We start from the raw sequence: 18,766 nt of genomic DNA on the forward strand, positions 1-18,766 counted from the left end.
AACGATGTTGTATAAGCTCACATCTGAAATTGCTTTTGTCTTATCTCAAGAAGCACGTGCCTCTAACAATAACATGCTCAATGGGGTTGGAGTCGGGTTACCTCATGAGTGAACGCTGACAATACTTTTTGTGAACAATTACAAAGAATACACAGCAATTTATCTATCAAGTGAACAATTGCTTAGTAATATAGACAAAATTTACGTGGGAGAACTTTAACGATTTTGACACACTTTATTTTATTTATATTCATTGTGAATGCCATCTCAGTAGGCATGTATGAATATTTGTAACTAGCTGCGCTCCGCGGTTTCACCCGCATAAGTCCGTTTCCCGTAGGAATATCGGGATAAAAAGTTGCCTATATGTTACTCAAGTTGTCCAGCTGTCTACGTACCAAATTTCATTGCAATCGGTTCAGTAGTTTTTGCGTGAAAGAGCAACACACACACATCCTTACAAACTTTCGCATTTATACGCCGCTAGTCTTTAATAACATTTTGCGATTAGGTACATCGGTTATTTTCTCATATTCTTATTCTATGCGTTTTCATCCACACCTCTGCCGAGATCGTTCGGTTCATCTAAGATACCTTACGTTTAAATTATAAGAAAGCACACAAAATAACCCTTTATATATATAAAAAAAATATATAAAGATGTAAATGAAACATAGACATAGACAACGCGGAGTATTGTCAAGAAATATATACGCGAGAGTTGTAAATGAGCTTTTAATTTTGTTTAGTTTGAACCCCTGAGATCCAAAAGTAAGACTCAATGTAACGGATGTTTAATCTTCGCCTAATATATTCTCAAAATATTTTTCACACGCACCAAATGATGAACGTAAATCATAATATAATCTAACAATTGTTCTAAGCTGTCTTTGTTTATAAATGAAGGTAGACCGAGCAAAAACAATGTTCATAGTTACACGATAATCAATATTATCTCAGGCATTCTGTATGAGCCAAAGGTTCTATTGTTGGATTTTATGAACGTATGAAGGTAACTGAAATTCGTTTTGTGATGTATTTCAAAAATATGTATATATTAACCTCGAGCATTACGCATTACATACGAAACTGAAAATTACTTATTTGCTCATACGGTATCGATATTTAAAGATATAGTTGCATAAATACAAGCAAAAATACATGACGGCTTTTTTGTTCACCTTAACAGTCCTGCAGTTCAAAAAGATTGTATATAATATAATACTCGAACTGCAGTCTGAAAGACTTATAGGTTTTACGTAAAATCTAGATTATAAATAGGTCTCTAGACTCTACTACTGTACTCTATTCTCTAGGTAAATCGGCCGGCCTGAGTTTAATAAAAATATACATTTACGTTATTCTAGATGCTTTGAATAAGTTCAATCAAAATCATATGAACGAATAAACAGCATATGATGAATACATTTTCAAGAATAAATTTATTATATCATCAGTTGATTCAAAGTTGATTATTACTTATCTATGACATAAAATGATTGTACTCGAAATATTTCAAAGAAAACACGTTATAGTGCTGCTTATCATATCACAATGTCAGTTCCGGCGATTATAGCATCAATTTCAGTACCGGAGTACCGGAAAGACGTGAAGAATGAAAGTGATATTAATTCTGCTAAGAAAGTTGTTTTAAAAAGAACAATTTACCAGATTTTCCTTTGCTACAAAATATTTTACAGTTAAATTTCGATGTGACATTGATAATTTTAAATGGTAAATATCGTTTATTTTACATTACTATCACTCCGCCTCGGCTTCGCCCGTGGTAGATATATAGCCTAGTCCTCAATAAATTTGCTATCTAACACTGAAATAATTTTTCAAATCAGAAAAGCAGTTCCTGAGATTAGCGCGTTCAACCAAACAAACAATCAAATTTCTATGTATAAATAAAGTTCAGCTTTATAATATTAGTATAGATTTTATTACACTTTCTAATCGTGATATTATTGATTCATACATATTTAGAATCCAGACTAGATAACCCCTTGCCTCTTTTTTTACGCAATGAGAGAACTACATTTATATAACTCTATATTTTATTTATCTGGGTTGGAAGCGCTATGTAGTACATAGACAAATAAATACAAAATTATCCTAAACATTTCTAATGAAGCAAAGAGTCCTAAATCAGTTAATCAAACATTAACCATTACCCTTCTACATATAATGGTAATTACCAAAACGCTTCAATAGCAACAGGACATCCCAATAGACTCTATAACGAGATATTTGTTTAAGTTTAGTACCAGCCCACGGGTCTCCGATAAATTAGAATATGGTTTTATTGTGCCTCATTCATTGACCACTTCCACTGTCCTGACCTCTGTTTCGTTAAAACGTTATATGACACCGCGCGCTGTAATGTAACTCTATGCTCATTTGTTCGCTCTGATTTTATCGCCAAATCTTTATTACTTCTTCATGTTGTAATTGTTTGGTTTACAGTTACATGAACGGTATTTATGATTTATGTGATTATCTGTGTTTTGGATGGTTAACGTGACAGAGTCTTGGATACTAAATAGATACTAATCTGCCTTATTATATATACATACTATTACCAATATTCTCTAATACGAAAATTTCTTGATAAGGTAAGTTTAACAAGGTTTATAACGTGGTTCTCTATTACATTCCAAAATCTCATAGGAAATCGGTAGAACTGAGTCTGCATTGAAACACAGAATAGAGGAAAAAGACGATGTAACTTGCACGGTAAATAAACTTGCCAATGCAAGGCGATACAGAAATATGCAAAATGTATCTACATATATATAATGTATCTATAGAAATAGGCGACTTCGCTTACCGAAAGCACAATAATATTTTAAATTTATAGTCAGAATAATTAATTGAAGTTCTGACTATAAAATTAAAATTAATTATGTGACGAAACAATAGATAAATATCCAAAAGAATTACGGCATAGCTATCAAAGCAGAAATAGAATATCTAACGTTTTACTGACTAATTAATTGTCAATGATAATAAAAATAAAAAAAACAAAGTCATTGCATTGATTCATACAGGGAATATCGGATATTGACTTTCGATACCATATTGGTTTTTGTCTGAGCGAATCATTCTAAAAATCACAACTGATAAGGCCTTTTCTGTGTAGATAATTGTATTAAGGCGAATTCAGAAACTATTTAAGGAAGGAAAATTCTATGTTCGAGTAACCTAATTCTACAAATTCTTTCAATGCATTCATTCTTCAATCTGCTCAGAATGTGAAGACAGATTTCGTATGTTCATACATCCTTTATGAACTATATTATAAAGGATGACCATAAGAAATCTGTGTTAAAATAGTGGAGATGTTTTACAATTAGTATAGAATTACACATTGCTGTAAGATAACTCTGCAATAGTTTAATAAGCTCAAATAAATTACACTTAGTAAAGGAATTATAATAAATAAAACCATCTTCATTGCTCCATTGTGGAGCATCAATGTTTAACTAGCCCAGTGACGTAATAGGTGACTTATGTATAGAAGAATTTAGTGAAAAGAATTTTATCTTTGCAAAATATATTACGTATAATGATTAGATTAAGTGCACAATAATTGTTATCATTACATCATCATTGTCTACAGTCTCTATGACACAAATCAGTCCACGCGTTATCGTTTAAAAATTTAATTTTTATGAGGTCATAATAAAGCCGATCACTAATCTTAAAGCGTCACGTGTACACCAAAGTCTATAGGATTTAGTTAAATATTTCTAGACATATTCTTTAAAGTTTAGGGTTAATTTTTCGTCCTATTATTTACTAGCTGATCCGTACAAGTCCAAAGGATTATTTTTCCAATTTTTACATATAGTGGCATCAGTGTTGCGCTCTTAACGTTTTTAAGCTTGTTGCAATATTCTGAGCTGAGCTGTAGCGTAGTATCTCAATAAAAACACAGTCCCACGTAAAATAGTTCATCAATACGAATTAGTAATTCTTTATATTAGCGCATTCTTCCAAACTCTTCAACTGTATTGTATTCATAATTCAAATAATTAGATTTAATACTACAGCCTGCTCTTGCTGATTACCTAAAATAGATAATAATATATTGTAGCTAGTAAGCCACTGCATGTCTTTTAAAAAAAATGTGGATTATATTGTTTGTGCTATAAGTACAAAACACTATCTTCCTGTATTATTTTTGTAGGTGATGGAAATTGCTATTTTGTGCAGGTACATAAGACTGTCGGATGCATTTCGATAAATACATGTTATATGGGCAATGTGATATTTTTTAAATTAGTAAATATGCATTACATATTATAATAACCAAAAATTTATGGGTTTAACAAGGCGGTATAGATGAAATCAGTCATACATTTTGGTTATTGCTTATTTTAGTCAATAGAGTGACACAATATTTCGTCATCTTTTATCTGCTTCAAAATACGATAAGAAAGACTCAAAGTGCGAAATCGAATTGCACGCCAATAATATCATAAAATCGGATTGCCTAAATGTAATATGTAGGTATGTATTGTATCGTCTGTATAAAATTGATGTATGTTCCTAAAATACATAATCGTTGTTTGTTTAAGTTGATGAGTAATATTATTTTATTATCGTTGGTATCATTATGCACGGTGTTCTTATCACAAAATTTATCTATAAATGATCTTCCGTCGGAATGTTATTTGAAGTGATAATTATTCGATGTGAAACTATCTCAATTATTCGTTGAACAAATAGAAAATTTTACAGTTTATTCAACAGAAAGCATGCGTCAGGGTGGCGCCTGCGCGGTTACAACAAAGAACACATTGTTTTGTTTACTTACAAGGTTCGTTTTGTTCTTGCATGTCAAATGTCACATCACTGGGTTTATGAACGCGTCAAATTAATCATATTCTAGGATCGTATATCATTTTTATCCACATTGTTGTATTATTTAACTCACTAAAGCCTGTGTGTTTGTCAGAAATATTTTTCATAATTTATACACTACCTCCATTTGATGTGACTTCGCATGCGTTAAATTAGAGAAGTTTAATAGATGTTATACATATAAACCATTCTCTTGAACCACTCTATCTATTAAAAAAACTCCAAAATCCGTTGCGTAGCTTTAAAAATTTAAGTATACAAGGGACATAGGGACAGAGAAAGCGACTTTGTTTTATACTATGTATTAATTTATAGACTATCATGCTATGGCCGCTATTTCGTCCACACGGTTGAAGGAAACTCTTATAGGAATGAGATGTTTTACCGTGGTTAGAAGAAGCCCATATCACTACAGAAAATATCACTCTATAGTCTCTAAATGTTAACCTCTTTCTCTCGACACGATAATCATACCATAAAATTGCCCCGCCTCAACGTGAAAGAAAAACAAACAAACAAGTAGACAAGTACATTTACAATTATTATTAATACACTTGTTGAAATAAGATGCCAACTAAATAGTAAACACGCGGCGAGATCGCTTTTAAAATTAAAATAGAGACGAGACTTTAAAACTAAGTGTACATTTCAAATACCCACTAGATACCTTTCTTCCTTACAAAAGGTATTCTGTAGCACATGTATTGTACTGAATTACCTTGTAATACCTTTGTATATACCTATATCCATTATCTAAAACTACTTTCTATATGCTTAAATCTAAGACTAATCTTTAACTATGATCGCGGATTTACCAAAAGAGCAAGTAAGCCATGATATCAATTCTTAAAGACTGAAATTATAATAATTGACCATCGTAGTATAATAGTAAGCCAATTGACATGCTCTTGGGTATTGCAATGAACATTTGCATCGCCTGTATTAAAAAACTGCGCAAACATCACGTACTGCGATATGTTCTTCACATTTTAAACTTGTATTACACAGGTAAACTGTAATGTTTGTGTGAAAAGTAAAAAAGAACACACAATACTATTATTATAACTCTTGATACCAAATTTAGTAATTTCCTGGCATTGCTTATTTCTTTTTTTTACTTTTTGTTACTATTACCCTTTTCTGAATTGAGTAATACCCTCAGTTTTAAATAGATACTTTAATATCAATGTACACCCCCCATGTTTTTTCTACAACTTAACTTGTTTTATATAAAATGATTAATACATTGCACATAAAACTTAGTACATCTGAAATACGGCATTTGTTCGTAATATTATTGATGTAAATAACATGAATTAGAAGTTATAAATCAACTGAGAATCATATGGTGAAAAACAATTATTTGTGTGACAACGGAATTCGGATGCAGCATTTATGAGGGGATATGTCACTCGCACTAGGAAATTCAATAAAGAAGAAATATGATAGTGTCAAGACAAAACGCATGTAGGTTGCTCGATTCCCGACCGAGCCAACGACCTCCGCAGACACTACATCCTCTAACATTTGGCATGCTAATAAGTAAATTACGAAATGGCACCAAATTACGGCTTCTCAAAATATAGCTTGTAATCTTCGAACAATTCATCGTCGGTGAACCATAGCAATACAGCGTGCGTGGTTTAATGTGAAGCCCTTTGTATTTGCCCGGGAAAGTTTACCATTTAGTTAAATTCTTACAATAATGACAGTGACAAAGTAATATTTACTGATTAATGGGGTTTTACTCGTGTGAAAATTAGTGTCAATCCAGACTGAACTTCCTGTGGCAAAATGTTTACATATCCAATGACAATGTTTTTGCGTGAAAGAGTAGATACATTCACGTTTATATAATATGAGGATACAGATTTTTGCCGTTTTATGATAATAGTAAATTAGTTCTATTGTAATACGCTTTTATTAGCTTCACCTTACTCGTATGAAACCAATTCCTTTAGACTAGGTTTTGACCCACTTTAATCTATCCTGATTTAATTCAAACTTTGTACACTCAAGGATCGGTGACAAACGTTATATTACAAATAAAATAATTTATTGAGGTTTATCTTAAAATTCTGATTACGAAAGCCACGATTAAATTATTTCCTTACGTATATTCTGTACGAGACAATTTAAAGGAGTTTATGATTAACTTGTCCTTTTTTTATTTTATTTTTTAATTATATATACTAAGCAATGATTGTTAATATGATCTAAAAGTGCTTCGGGATCTATTAATAGGTGTCAAAAGCTGTTAATCATCATCAACATTGTCGAGGCGAGACCACACGCGCCTAGCGGTTAAAAGTCAACTAGTTAATTAAGTGGTATCGTTTTGTGGCGTAAGAGAATAACAGTCATTGATACATATTATTTTATCATTTATTTTCAAACATTTTTTTATAGATTTATTTAATTCCAATTATTCAATTATGTAAGTAAGGTTAGGTTTGAAGGCAGAGTAGAGATATGTACAAACAAAAAATCACAAATTATGACGAAAAAGATACAAAGATTTTTGTTATATTTTATGTATTAGACAAAATAATAACATGGATTGAATGAAAACGAAACGGATGTAATGTAATCATTTTCAACAAAAAAATGAACCGTCAAATTGCCAAACTAGACCAAATTTAAATAGGACTAAATGGCATGCACCACCTTTAAAATAAAAAAAATATATATAAAAATCGATTAACCCAATAACTTGTTACGAGGTAACAAAAAAAAAACAAATACAGACAATTTGATAACCTAGCTCTTATTTTGAATTTGGTTGAAAATATACTTTGCTTTATACAATGTAGCGATGATGATAATATGGAAATGTCGGAGCGAGGTTTTTGCTTTAACATGTTTAAATATTAAGCAAATCAGAGGATTCTACCAGCTCAAAAGCAAAACTATTACTACTTACAAGTATATTATTCATTATGTTATCTGTGATGTATCAAAGATCGTAAAATAGGAGCTGAAAATATGTTTAGAAATGGCTATCACGCGATACTGCCTTTTAAATCTAGTAAATAATAATATCAAACGTATAGGTACACTTCTTATATTAACCTTACATTTATTTATTTTTATTTTTAATTTTTTTTTACCTTTTTTTTATTTTATTTATTTATTTATTTTTTAATTTATAATATATTACTACTATTACAAGTGATGATGATAGCGAATCGCTCAAGATAAGGACAATAATATAATCCTACTAATGTAGGCATTATATAATAGCTTATAAACGCGAAAGTTCCTTCAAATGTCTGTTGTTCCCAGCGAAAGTTATTATGATGATATGGGTATACGTATGGTATTCTAATTCTAATTTTCACACACATCCACATAGAATATCCCTAATAGTGGTTTGTTATCGAGTTACACATTGCACAGTTCCGCCAACACAGCACTAATAAATGTGTGCCTTATCACTTCACACCACAGTCGCAAGTCGCAACCTTGACGACACGGGATTTGTCTAAGCGACAAGTGCATACAACATTGGAACTACGCAATATTTATAAATACACGTTTGTTTGACTTATATAATTGTTCAAAATACGTAAAGATTAGACCCCTTTATAACTCATTTAATACTAAACTAGGCGTAATCACCTTTTTATCTCATAATTTTAACCAACTGCGACAAAAGAGGGTTGTTACGGTAGTCTGTAGTGTATATGACTATTGAATATGTACTATATACATACATCCATCCTGCAATTTCTTTGGCATGCCCTGCAGTCCAAATCGCTGGACGGATGTTGATATTCAGGATAGGGTATTGAATTTTATCATCAGAATTGCGGTAATGTCATAGAATATAAAAAATATCAAAATGTCGCGCCGGAATATAAACGAAAGGGGTCGGGATTATATTTGGTTTATACCCAATTATTGTATACTTCACTTTTATAATGCTGGTAGTAAATGTGTAATATATTGAATAATTACTAAATGGTTACGCGGTGGAATGAGAACATTCATCAAATTCGTCATTAACGTCTATTGCATTATTTATACCAAAATAGAGATGGATGTCCCTAACTATTCATGTAACGTTTTTTGATTTAAAAACGTTTTTTGTTTGTGTTTGATTTCAAAACATTGAAAGCCCAATTCTATAAAAACAGACTTTTAATGCTAATGGCTGAAAGGTAACAAAGTAGCAAAAAACAAAACGTGAAATCGTATAAAATCTTACGTGAACTCGGAATCGCGTTTATTTCGGGAAACCGCCTGGAGCCGCTCCAAAAGCGAAAACATAATCAGAACCCGGTCACTTTCCTCGCTGACTCAACTACAAAGTGAGTAAGATTAACTCTCCTGACGAATCTGCACTCCCGATACTCGCGGAGGCGATTCCAGGGAAACGATTCATTTAGTTAATACGGCAGCTAAATTTAAAACCAAAATAACTATCGTGAGAAAATGATTTTAGGCGCCAAAGGCGCATTAATTAAGGTGTAGAAAGCTGCGAACTAAAAAACAGTTTCTTTTCCGCCGATACAAATGTCAGCCACTTTTCGATACGTGATGCTTGTGTAAATTTTTCATGACGTTTTTACTGAGGAGTGAATGACCTAGCGATCCTGTTTGTACGGTGTTCTTACAACCGAAGAGCATTGGTTTTTCGACTGTATACACTAAATTATAAACATGTATAGTTTACTGAATATGTCACCAATGATTTGTCTATGACCAACAAAATAAAAACGAAGATTTGTTTTTTTGTTTGTTTGAAATTTTATATTCTACTACGGAAAGGAAAAAAACATGCATTTTAACACACAGAACACAACACACAGTGATTCAGCCAATTACGGAAGGTTTTCAAACTGAAAATACGTTCATGTATCAAAAGTTGCCGTTTCAGTACAATTATATATATATATCAGTTTATTATATGGCTAAAAAGAAACCAATAATATGTTTTACGGATGTATTAAGCAAAAAGGGATTTTAATTAATTCGGTATGTAGCTGCGAAATGGTATCAAAGATACATTTTACGATTAAACGTAGATATAGACATGTATTGAATACGTGAAACATAACCACTGACCATCCACTAACATATATAACACTGTGTTTTAATGCACGAAATAGTTATTGTTTTATTCTGTATAAGAATACAAATACAGATAATTAATCCTTTCATGAATTTGAAGACCATCATTCGCATGAACATTAAAAAGTTAAATGTGTATTCAATATTCCATAAATGATTCTTAAGTATCTCTAACAAGCTCATAAACCTTGCTGGTAATTTTGATATATCCATTGGTATGACGACATTGTTTTTAACATGTATTTAATGGTTTTAAAATTCTTGACACGGGTCACCTTATAGGTTTAACAAATTATAATTAAATCAACAAAACGACATTGCTGTTAGAGAATCCTTGACAAAAATCAATGCACATTAGATCATCACGGAAAACCTGTCTAATAACTTGAATATACACTAATATTGTAATCAATATTGGAAGCCGATAACGGATTTTAATTAACCATGCAATATCACCTTCCTTAACTACTGTTTGTTTAATCAATACCACAACCACACTGTGTATTTTCTTTTTATTTTAACTACATTTTATGATGACGTGATACGTTACTATCTGAGTAATAACATATGTGTAAATTAACAATATATGTTGGAGTCATTTAAATATATTATAATAGATAGAATAATAATATCTATGACACAACTATTTGAATAACGTTACTCTGTTAATGATTACTGTTTGTTATATTTTATTTTTTAAGACTGGTTTACTATCAATTCTTAAAATTTATTGAGATAATATGACCTCTGAAAGCGGAAATACAGTTTTAATTAAAAACGCATTAGCTGGACTGACATATATTACCGACATAAAACAGACCAGTTTCAGTGCGGCGGGTCGATTGGTTCCGCAGCGATAAGAGGATTAGATCGTTCCGGTGGCAAAACAAGTTGTTTCATTTGTCATTATGAAATATTATAATAAATTTTACCTGTCCGAAAAACCGTTCCCTTGCAGACGCCATACTCTCGCTCCGTGGTGATTCCCTTTTAGGTACATCAGGTGTATTCGGTTGGGTCATGTTTGATTGGTCGGTCGAAGCTGTGACTTCTTTTTCAGATGATGCTAACGGGGTTTCATTAGTGGTAATTTGTTCTTTAGTAGCGTCTTTCAGGGCAGACCCGTTATCGGGGTGTCCGTTCTTTTCCCTTTTAACACCTCCCGTTTTGCCGTTACTCTTTTGCTTGTCCGTCAGCTTTTTCTTATTCTTCTTTTTGTTTTTCGGATTCTTAGGTTTGCCTTCGCGAAGACGGTCACTAGCGCAGCACTGCACATTACCCATGTCGAGTTGCGAGCATTTCGCGGTTACTCAGTCGGGAGTCGTTCGTTTGGTCGTTCGAGACGCGTCGGCGTCGGCGCCGGCACGCAGAATGAAAATTTCGCGTCGTATCTAGCGTTGCGGCGCCCACCCGCCCCAGTATTTTCTCCGAAAATCTTTAGAACAGAGTTAACCGCCAATTACGCGGATGGCGTCCGCGAAGGATCGCACCCGAAAGCCAAAGCGCGTGCCGGCCGCGCTGGCGTCATCACTCGCCCCGGCCCCCGCTCCGCAAGGTCAAGGCGCACTTATTGTTCCTTCTGGCCAACCAACCAATGCGCACTCCAGATATTCCAAACATCTACTAAAGCAGAACCATTAAGTGGTGCTGCCGCCCATTAAGCCTCACTATCACTGACGAAGCCACTTTAGATGAATCGATGAGCCAATGTTTACAATGCAGCTGCCACGGCAACGAGAAACCGTGTACGTAACCTGTGGTTACGTAGCGCAGGAATATTTTATATTAAATCTATATTTGGAAATTATTCAATTCCATTGAAACACAATATACCTAAATAAGGATACAGGCCGATAACCGTTCTGCTATAGCAACCGGTGTCAAGAATCAAGATGCGCACGTGCTATGCAGTTATGTTTGTCGGTAGATATAATGATCCTTCATTTGCAAAACCTGTATTTTAACACGAGTTGGAGCTTTGATAAGATGTAAGTTAGTAAATAAAATACACGATACTGTTTTCCAAAAACCCTAGGCTTAACGTATTAATAAAAGTACTAAGAATGTCGAGGTACGAAGTATTTAAAGCTGTTGTCTGAAGTTACCTATCAAAGTCGTAATATAATATACAACATTCAGATTATTTTACGCTAAATCAAAAATACTATTGTACGAGAGATCGCGTTCGACGAAGAAAATTTAGGGCGCCGCCGATGTCGCAACCTCTGATGAGCCGAAGTAAACTGGGCCACGCCACGCGAGCTTTTAACGTGCTTTACTTTCGTCCAACCTCTTTTACACCGATGTGTAACCGGAAATTATTGTTTTCTTGTTAAAAACAGAAATAAACGTATAATTAACCAAGAGCAACCTTCAAAGAAGGATAAGGTTAAAAGTATTATATGTTACTTTCCAATTCAGCAAGTTCCGATATTGAAAATTATGCGCTTGCATTGCTTGAATATTTAACTACGATAGTAAAATAATTTTGTAAAATTGTTTTTATTTAATTTTAGGAAAACGTAAGGTGACGCCGACGGTCAACCTAATGTGGACCGTGATGCCATTTACAAGACTTGTTTTAAATTTGAGTTACATTTCATTTAAATTTGGATTTATAAGTCATTCAAAGTTTTAAATAATTCAGGAGGAGAGACTAATGTTAAAAATAGAAATGTCCTAAAAAAACACTTAGATGTCTATAAATACATGAAATTTAGCAAAAAATTCAAAAGAAATTAAAAAAACAAATTATAAATTTACCGCCTCTTTTACCTCGCTATTAAAACAAGGATAAATCCTATACGGATTTTTTAAAACAGTTGTAAAATTTATCGCTTACGTCTACACGTTTGCCCTTCAATCTTACAAAAACCCGTGTGCTTACATAATGTTTAACAGTTGGTACCTATACATACAAAGAATATGTAAATCGAGCACAGGCCCATGAATATTTATATGGCACTGGTTCAATTACTTGATACATTGTCCTTCTATAATATCATTTCTCGTCGAAAACGATTATAAAGATTCAGAAAACTGAATTTGATTTTAAGTGGTTTTTATTTGGAAAAACAACAGTTGTACAGTTGTGTGTAAAGACAACAGTGTATTGCACAAATCTTAAAGGTTTTGTCTTTTCTTATCAAAAACATAACAATTTATCTATTTCTTCACTGTTTCTTTAGACCAATTGATTATTTTCCACAAATAGGTCAATTACATTCATAGAGAATATATTATAGTTATTATTTAAACCACAGGTGACTAACATTTCAGTCATCTTTCAACGCACAGCCCAAACTACTAAACCAATCGGGCTAAAATTTGGCATAGATATAGGAATATTGAAAGAAAGATTTTGATAAATTCTACCCCCAGGAGATAAAATAGAGATTGAAAGTTTGTAGCATCAAATTTATTTTGACCACGTGGGCGAAATTGCGGGTTACATCTAGTATATTGTCATTATTTATTACAGTATAAGTAATAAACATTTGAGCAAATTAAAACTCAAATAATTTGAAAAATCAATGTTACAATTTGGTGAAATAACATTCACAAATTCTAATCTGAAATTATCTGGAAGCCATAAACAAAGAACTGGCGTCGCATTCATCTCAGTGTAGGTATGTATTTATTGACAAAATACTGTTTTCCGTACCATACAAGTGGCACGTATGTGAAAGCACAAAATAATTAAATAAATGACGCCTACATCCCTAAGGTTCGTGATGTAATTTATTAGCTTAGCTTTTGTAATATAATAAATCGTTTAATCTGTTTAAATGTATTTTAAAATAAATATTGACATATGATTCCACCAGATGAAAACTATATAAATTGCACACTCCTATAATTGCTGCATTAAATTAACTTCTATAATTTATGCTTGCTGCAGTACAGCTTAAAAATACTATAATAAAGTTAAAAGTGTCGTAAACTTAATGCGCTAAGCTATTTTTAATATGGTTGTACAAAATAAAAATACGACGTCAATTAATTACTCACCGTGTCGCTATCGCTTTCCTCCATAGCAATAGTTACCCCCTTGTCCAGTAAAAATTCAGCATCAATCATTTCTTTTTCAATAGCAGCTACTTCAACTTCCAAAGGTGGTGACGACTGCAATTCTTCAATGCTCGCTGATTGACTTTCTAGCGGCAGAGCTTGACTCGGCATCTTCACAATAAGGGGCCGAAAATTGAAGCGAGCTATCCCTGAAAATTTCTTCTATTATAAAGAATTGTTGAGTTTTAAATAAACTGCAATTGTAGGTGGTGCTTGATTTAACAATACAATTAAAGCTATGTTATTGACAAATAATATAAGACGAGAAATTATGCGAGGCTACAAAAAATGTGGTAGCTAAATAAAAGTTTACCACTCACATGTACGTTAATTATAAAGTGTAATACTCTCAGACTTATAAGATTGCGCAAATTGCAAAGCCTGTATATGAATGTTAAAATCAATTACATCGATATAATAGTTCGATCGAAAGTTAAGGTTGTATTATTCAATTTGTAAAAAATGGGAAGAAAAAGCTTTCCATCTAACATATCTTGCATACCTTTACTCTTTTGAGTTTTTGTACAATCTCTAGCTCCATGTCCAATTTGCTTTGCATGATTACTGCTCTGTACTGGTTTGATCTTAACTTTTTGTAAGCCGCTTCCTGGCAATAACGTTGTAATAACTTTCTTGGGTTCATCCACTTCACAGCTTATATTAAATTGTCGAAAAGGATTCTCAACATCTGCATCAATATCCAAGAAGCCATCTTCAAATTGTTCATAATTTTCAACATCAGAGTCGATTTCACTTCTTGAACTGTGTAACCTGGGTCTACTCGTACTATAAATGGAACTTCGTCTTGAACTGGTCGGTTTTGGCTCAGGGGATGAATAACTCCTTATGTACTTGTTCTGTTTCGTGTGTGTGTCTTGCTCTATTTCAGAGGCCGGGGATGAGTAGCTCCGTGGTAAATGACTCTTTGAACTCTGTAATCTCCGTTGCTGTTGTTGGCAAGTTCTCGTCGCTATCAAACTTCGACTTCCACTGGTGAGAACAGGCTCTTTTCGACGCATTTTCACTAATTTTCACTACGTGTGTATCACTTTGCACTACGTGGTCAACTGAGTGTTAATTAATTTCCTCTTACATGTAACGTGTATGTATGTCCACGTAAAGATCGAATAACAGTATTAAATAACAAGGACGGGAGTGGAGCGCTGATATATTATATGATAAGCAACGTTGAGCACATCTCAGTCACGGGTGTTGCACCATCACATTGTAAACTTATGTCCTTACTGCTTAAACTCACAATAACCGTAAGCAATTTAAAATTTAAGAAACAATTTATGAATGTCATAAAATAAATGCCAAACGAAGAACTAGTTTTAGGATGTCGGAACAGTTATTGCAATTTGCAACATGTTTTTTACTATATTAAAAGGTGAACACGTGAGTTACAAAGCTTACGAGCGAGTGGTATGTATGGTTGGACCTCGAGGCATAGTTACCGCGGTCGTCGAAGAAGCGTAGGCTTAAGCTCTGTAGGTAGACAACTTTCTCTTTAGCGGTGCATGACGACCACCATTCAAAATAATAACAACTGCTTCGCAAACTCACTATATTCGGAACATGGGTTCGCTCTTTACGGTTTTGTCTGTCATGGCATTGAACAAATATAATTTGAATCACTGTACTTGTTGACTTCGTATGGTACTTCATGTACTAATTTGCATTTCAAGGTAAATTTCGTAAAGCATTCAATGTTATAGGGCCTACTAGATGTAAATACATAGGAAAGTGTTAAATTTAAAAATATCAGGGTAGTTTCGCTACATGTAATGAAATAAGAAACAAATACGACGCATCTTTATCGCGCAAGGAAAATATTTTATCTTGGCAAACCTAATCAGGATAGTAAAGTTAACTCATTAAAATATTGTCACCGAATCTTGTGTACAAAGTTTGAATTAAATCTGTCCGTTTAAATTGGGTCGACATCGAGCCTAAAGGTGTAGGTTATGATGTACCAGCGCACAAGTGAAGCCAAAAAACATGATTATTAATTATGATACCTTGATATTTAAACATTATTTTACGCAAAAACTTTCTTACCTTAATCTCCAGTCCAGCATGGGATCTACTTTTATAACGTGTTGTCGAAATAGCTTTCTATGCTGGCATAAAGTATTTATCTTTACTCAAGCAAAGCAAACATTCAAATACCCACACAGTTAAAAAAGCTTAATCTGTAATCCTACTGCAATTTTATACTAATTTCAATTATGGTTTACGTCTACATATATATGACAATTGCCAATAAATTGTAAGTTATGATCAATTCCTAACTTAAATACCTTTTCACAATTAGCTGTAAAATTACGTTGTTTAATTGAGCCATAATGTTCAAAATGTCTCTTATTAAGAAAAAAATACCATTTTTTCATACTTAAACATGTAGGAAAAAACAATTACATAAAGGCGCTATGTAAAATTGCTTGTAATTTATAAATGGAAGGACATAAAAATTATTCGCTGTTTCACTTAAAAATAATCCTACAGCAGCGACATCTATGTTGAGTGTCGACAAAGAACTAACGATGTAAATGACATAAGTCATTACACAAGTCTATGGTAAATCACAGTATTATTATAGTAGGGGAGCCCAAGAGGAGATTTTGGGATTATTCGAGCGCGTCAGATTTCTATAAAGGAAGGTACCTTACCTATTGATAAGTACCTCCCAAAAGTATGAGTAGTTAATAGTGGTGCGTGCGCTCACTGGAGCGGCAGGAATCGTCAGATTACTTTCTAGATCTACAGATATACTACTCTTTGGTAAATGATTATAGTTCATAGTTGTAATCATTGTAACAGTGGTTGCAAACACTATATTATAAATTACTATTAGGTTGAATTCCTCGTGAGAGTGATAATGTGCGTATCGTTCTAGTAAATTGTCGATATTACAAAATCCGCGGTCATAATGAACTATCTTCAATGGCTATTTTAATAATTAAATTGAAGATGTGTTCTATCGTCTGCGTGATCACATTTATGAAACAGCTAGGTAGTAGATTATACATTTATATACTGGACTGGATTTATATACTGGTAGTCCATTTACGTCACGTCAGTTTTAAAATATTATGTAGATTGAGCTGGGTCCACATTGTCATAAATATTTTTTTATTCTAAAATTATTATTCTGTTTTAAATTTTGACTTTTATTATATTTTTGGTTGTTACAAAAATCGTTCATGATTTAAGATCATTAAGCGGAACATAATTCTGTCAATAACAGCTGTTGCCTATTTTGATTCGTCTAACTTAAAAGTATTACGACCCGAAAAGTCATTTTGAATTTTCAAAATTGTTTTTTGTAACTTTTCAAATTTCAGAATTTAAAAACTAATGTTGAACAAAGTTTGTACAAATGTACAATACTGAGTATAATAACTCTATATAAAAATGTTATAAGCAATACTAGTGATTTGTTTTCAAATTATAATTTGAGGGATCTGTCGATCTTTTGGTTGTCTTTGTGAAGTGTAAAAAAAAAAGCTTAAAATGAGTGAAAATATAGTGGACTACTATAAGGTATTGAAATGCGAAAGAAACGCGACTCACGAAGAATTGAAACGGAATTACCAGCGACTAGCTTTGTTATTTCACCCTGACAAAACGGACAAAAGTGACAAAGATGAAACGTTTTTACTTATTCAGAAAGCGTGGTCAGTTCTGAGGGATCCTGAAAGTCGCAAACAATTTGATGCTCAATTGGTATGCCATGACCATTCCAATCTCTTGTTATATGAAACAATCTCATTATCAGAAATGACTTTTGATGTATCTGATGGTGCCTATACATACCCTTGTAGATGCAGTGGTCTTTATTATTTAGAAACATGTGATGCTATCCCACCTTCTGTGATAGTTGGCTGTAATGAATGTTCATTTTCGATACAAGTTAATCTGCCCTCATGAAAGTTTTCTCATACTCATTGTCTATTTATTTATAAGGAAATTGTAGGATTCTTATAAACATGATAATGATTATTTTCTATTTGTATTTAAGATAATGAATACAAGAATATTCTTGAGAATATTAATTCTTCATTCAACATTTTTCTCACAGAAATGTATAGATTTTTATTGAAAAATTGATTCTCTATGTATAGCATATTTTATGTTTAAATATTATAAATAACTATGTTTAGGTATATTCAATTCAGTTCACCATTTACTTATATTTATATGTGTTTCATATTATACAACATTAGGTTGATAGTTGATTATATTTTAATTTATATATTTATGATAAAACTCCTGTTAATACTGCTCTTGATCTCTCGCTAATAAAGACAGATTATTTCTTTCATCAAACTATTTAAGTAGGAATACTAGTTTTATATCTCTCTTATTAGCTTAGACGTGTCCACAATTCAGTCAGAAGGAAATATTTAAGCAAGACAGTGGTCAGCTGATATTTGGCTCAGGGCTTATCCCTCACACCTTGTTATCCAACATGTTATTGGACACCTATTTTTTACATTGATCACATAATGGTTGAATTATGTGCAACCATTTTAGAGTTTGATGCAGAGATATTGTTTTGATTCCAATTGCATAGATACATTCATTTCACTTCATATCTAAAGGAATTTTATAATAAATGTCACAAGGTCTTTATTGTGTTTTTAAATTTAGATATTGTTATGTACATAATTAAGTATGGATTTAAACCTTGAGGCTTAGCTACCTATAAGATTTACCTTATCAATGGATCTGAAAAACGTTG

At 32.7% G+C, this 18,766-nt stretch overlaps 1 protein-coding gene across 3 annotated transcripts in view; it reads right to left on the minus strand.

Moving 5' to 3' along the window:
- The window catches only part of LOC119834792 (NAD(+) hydrolase sarm1-like), a 44,927-nt gene extending 29,870 nt beyond the window's left edge, over positions 1-15,057 (minus strand). For 2 of the 3 annotated variants that reach the window (XM_038359294.1, XM_038359293.1), the window contains exon 1: positions 10,881-11,466. In XM_038359294.1, the coding sequence (XP_038215222.1) occupies positions 10,881-11,231 (351 nt within the window). In that variant the 5' untranslated portion in view covers positions 11,232-11,466. Of the gene's footprint in view, positions 1-10,880; positions 11,467-13,959; positions 14,169-14,521 lie in introns of those variants that run through there. The other variant, XM_038359292.1, reaches the window with a different exon arrangement.
- Positions 15,058-18,766: the final 3,709 nt, after the last annotated feature.

The sequence above is a fragment of the Zerene cesonia genome, chromosome 20 (genome assembly GCF_012273895.1).
Source record: "Zerene cesonia ecotype Mississippi chromosome 20, Zerene_cesonia_1.1, whole genome shotgun sequence".
NCBI classification, from domain to species: domain Eukaryota; kingdom Metazoa; phylum Arthropoda; class Insecta; order Lepidoptera; family Pieridae; genus Zerene; species Zerene cesonia.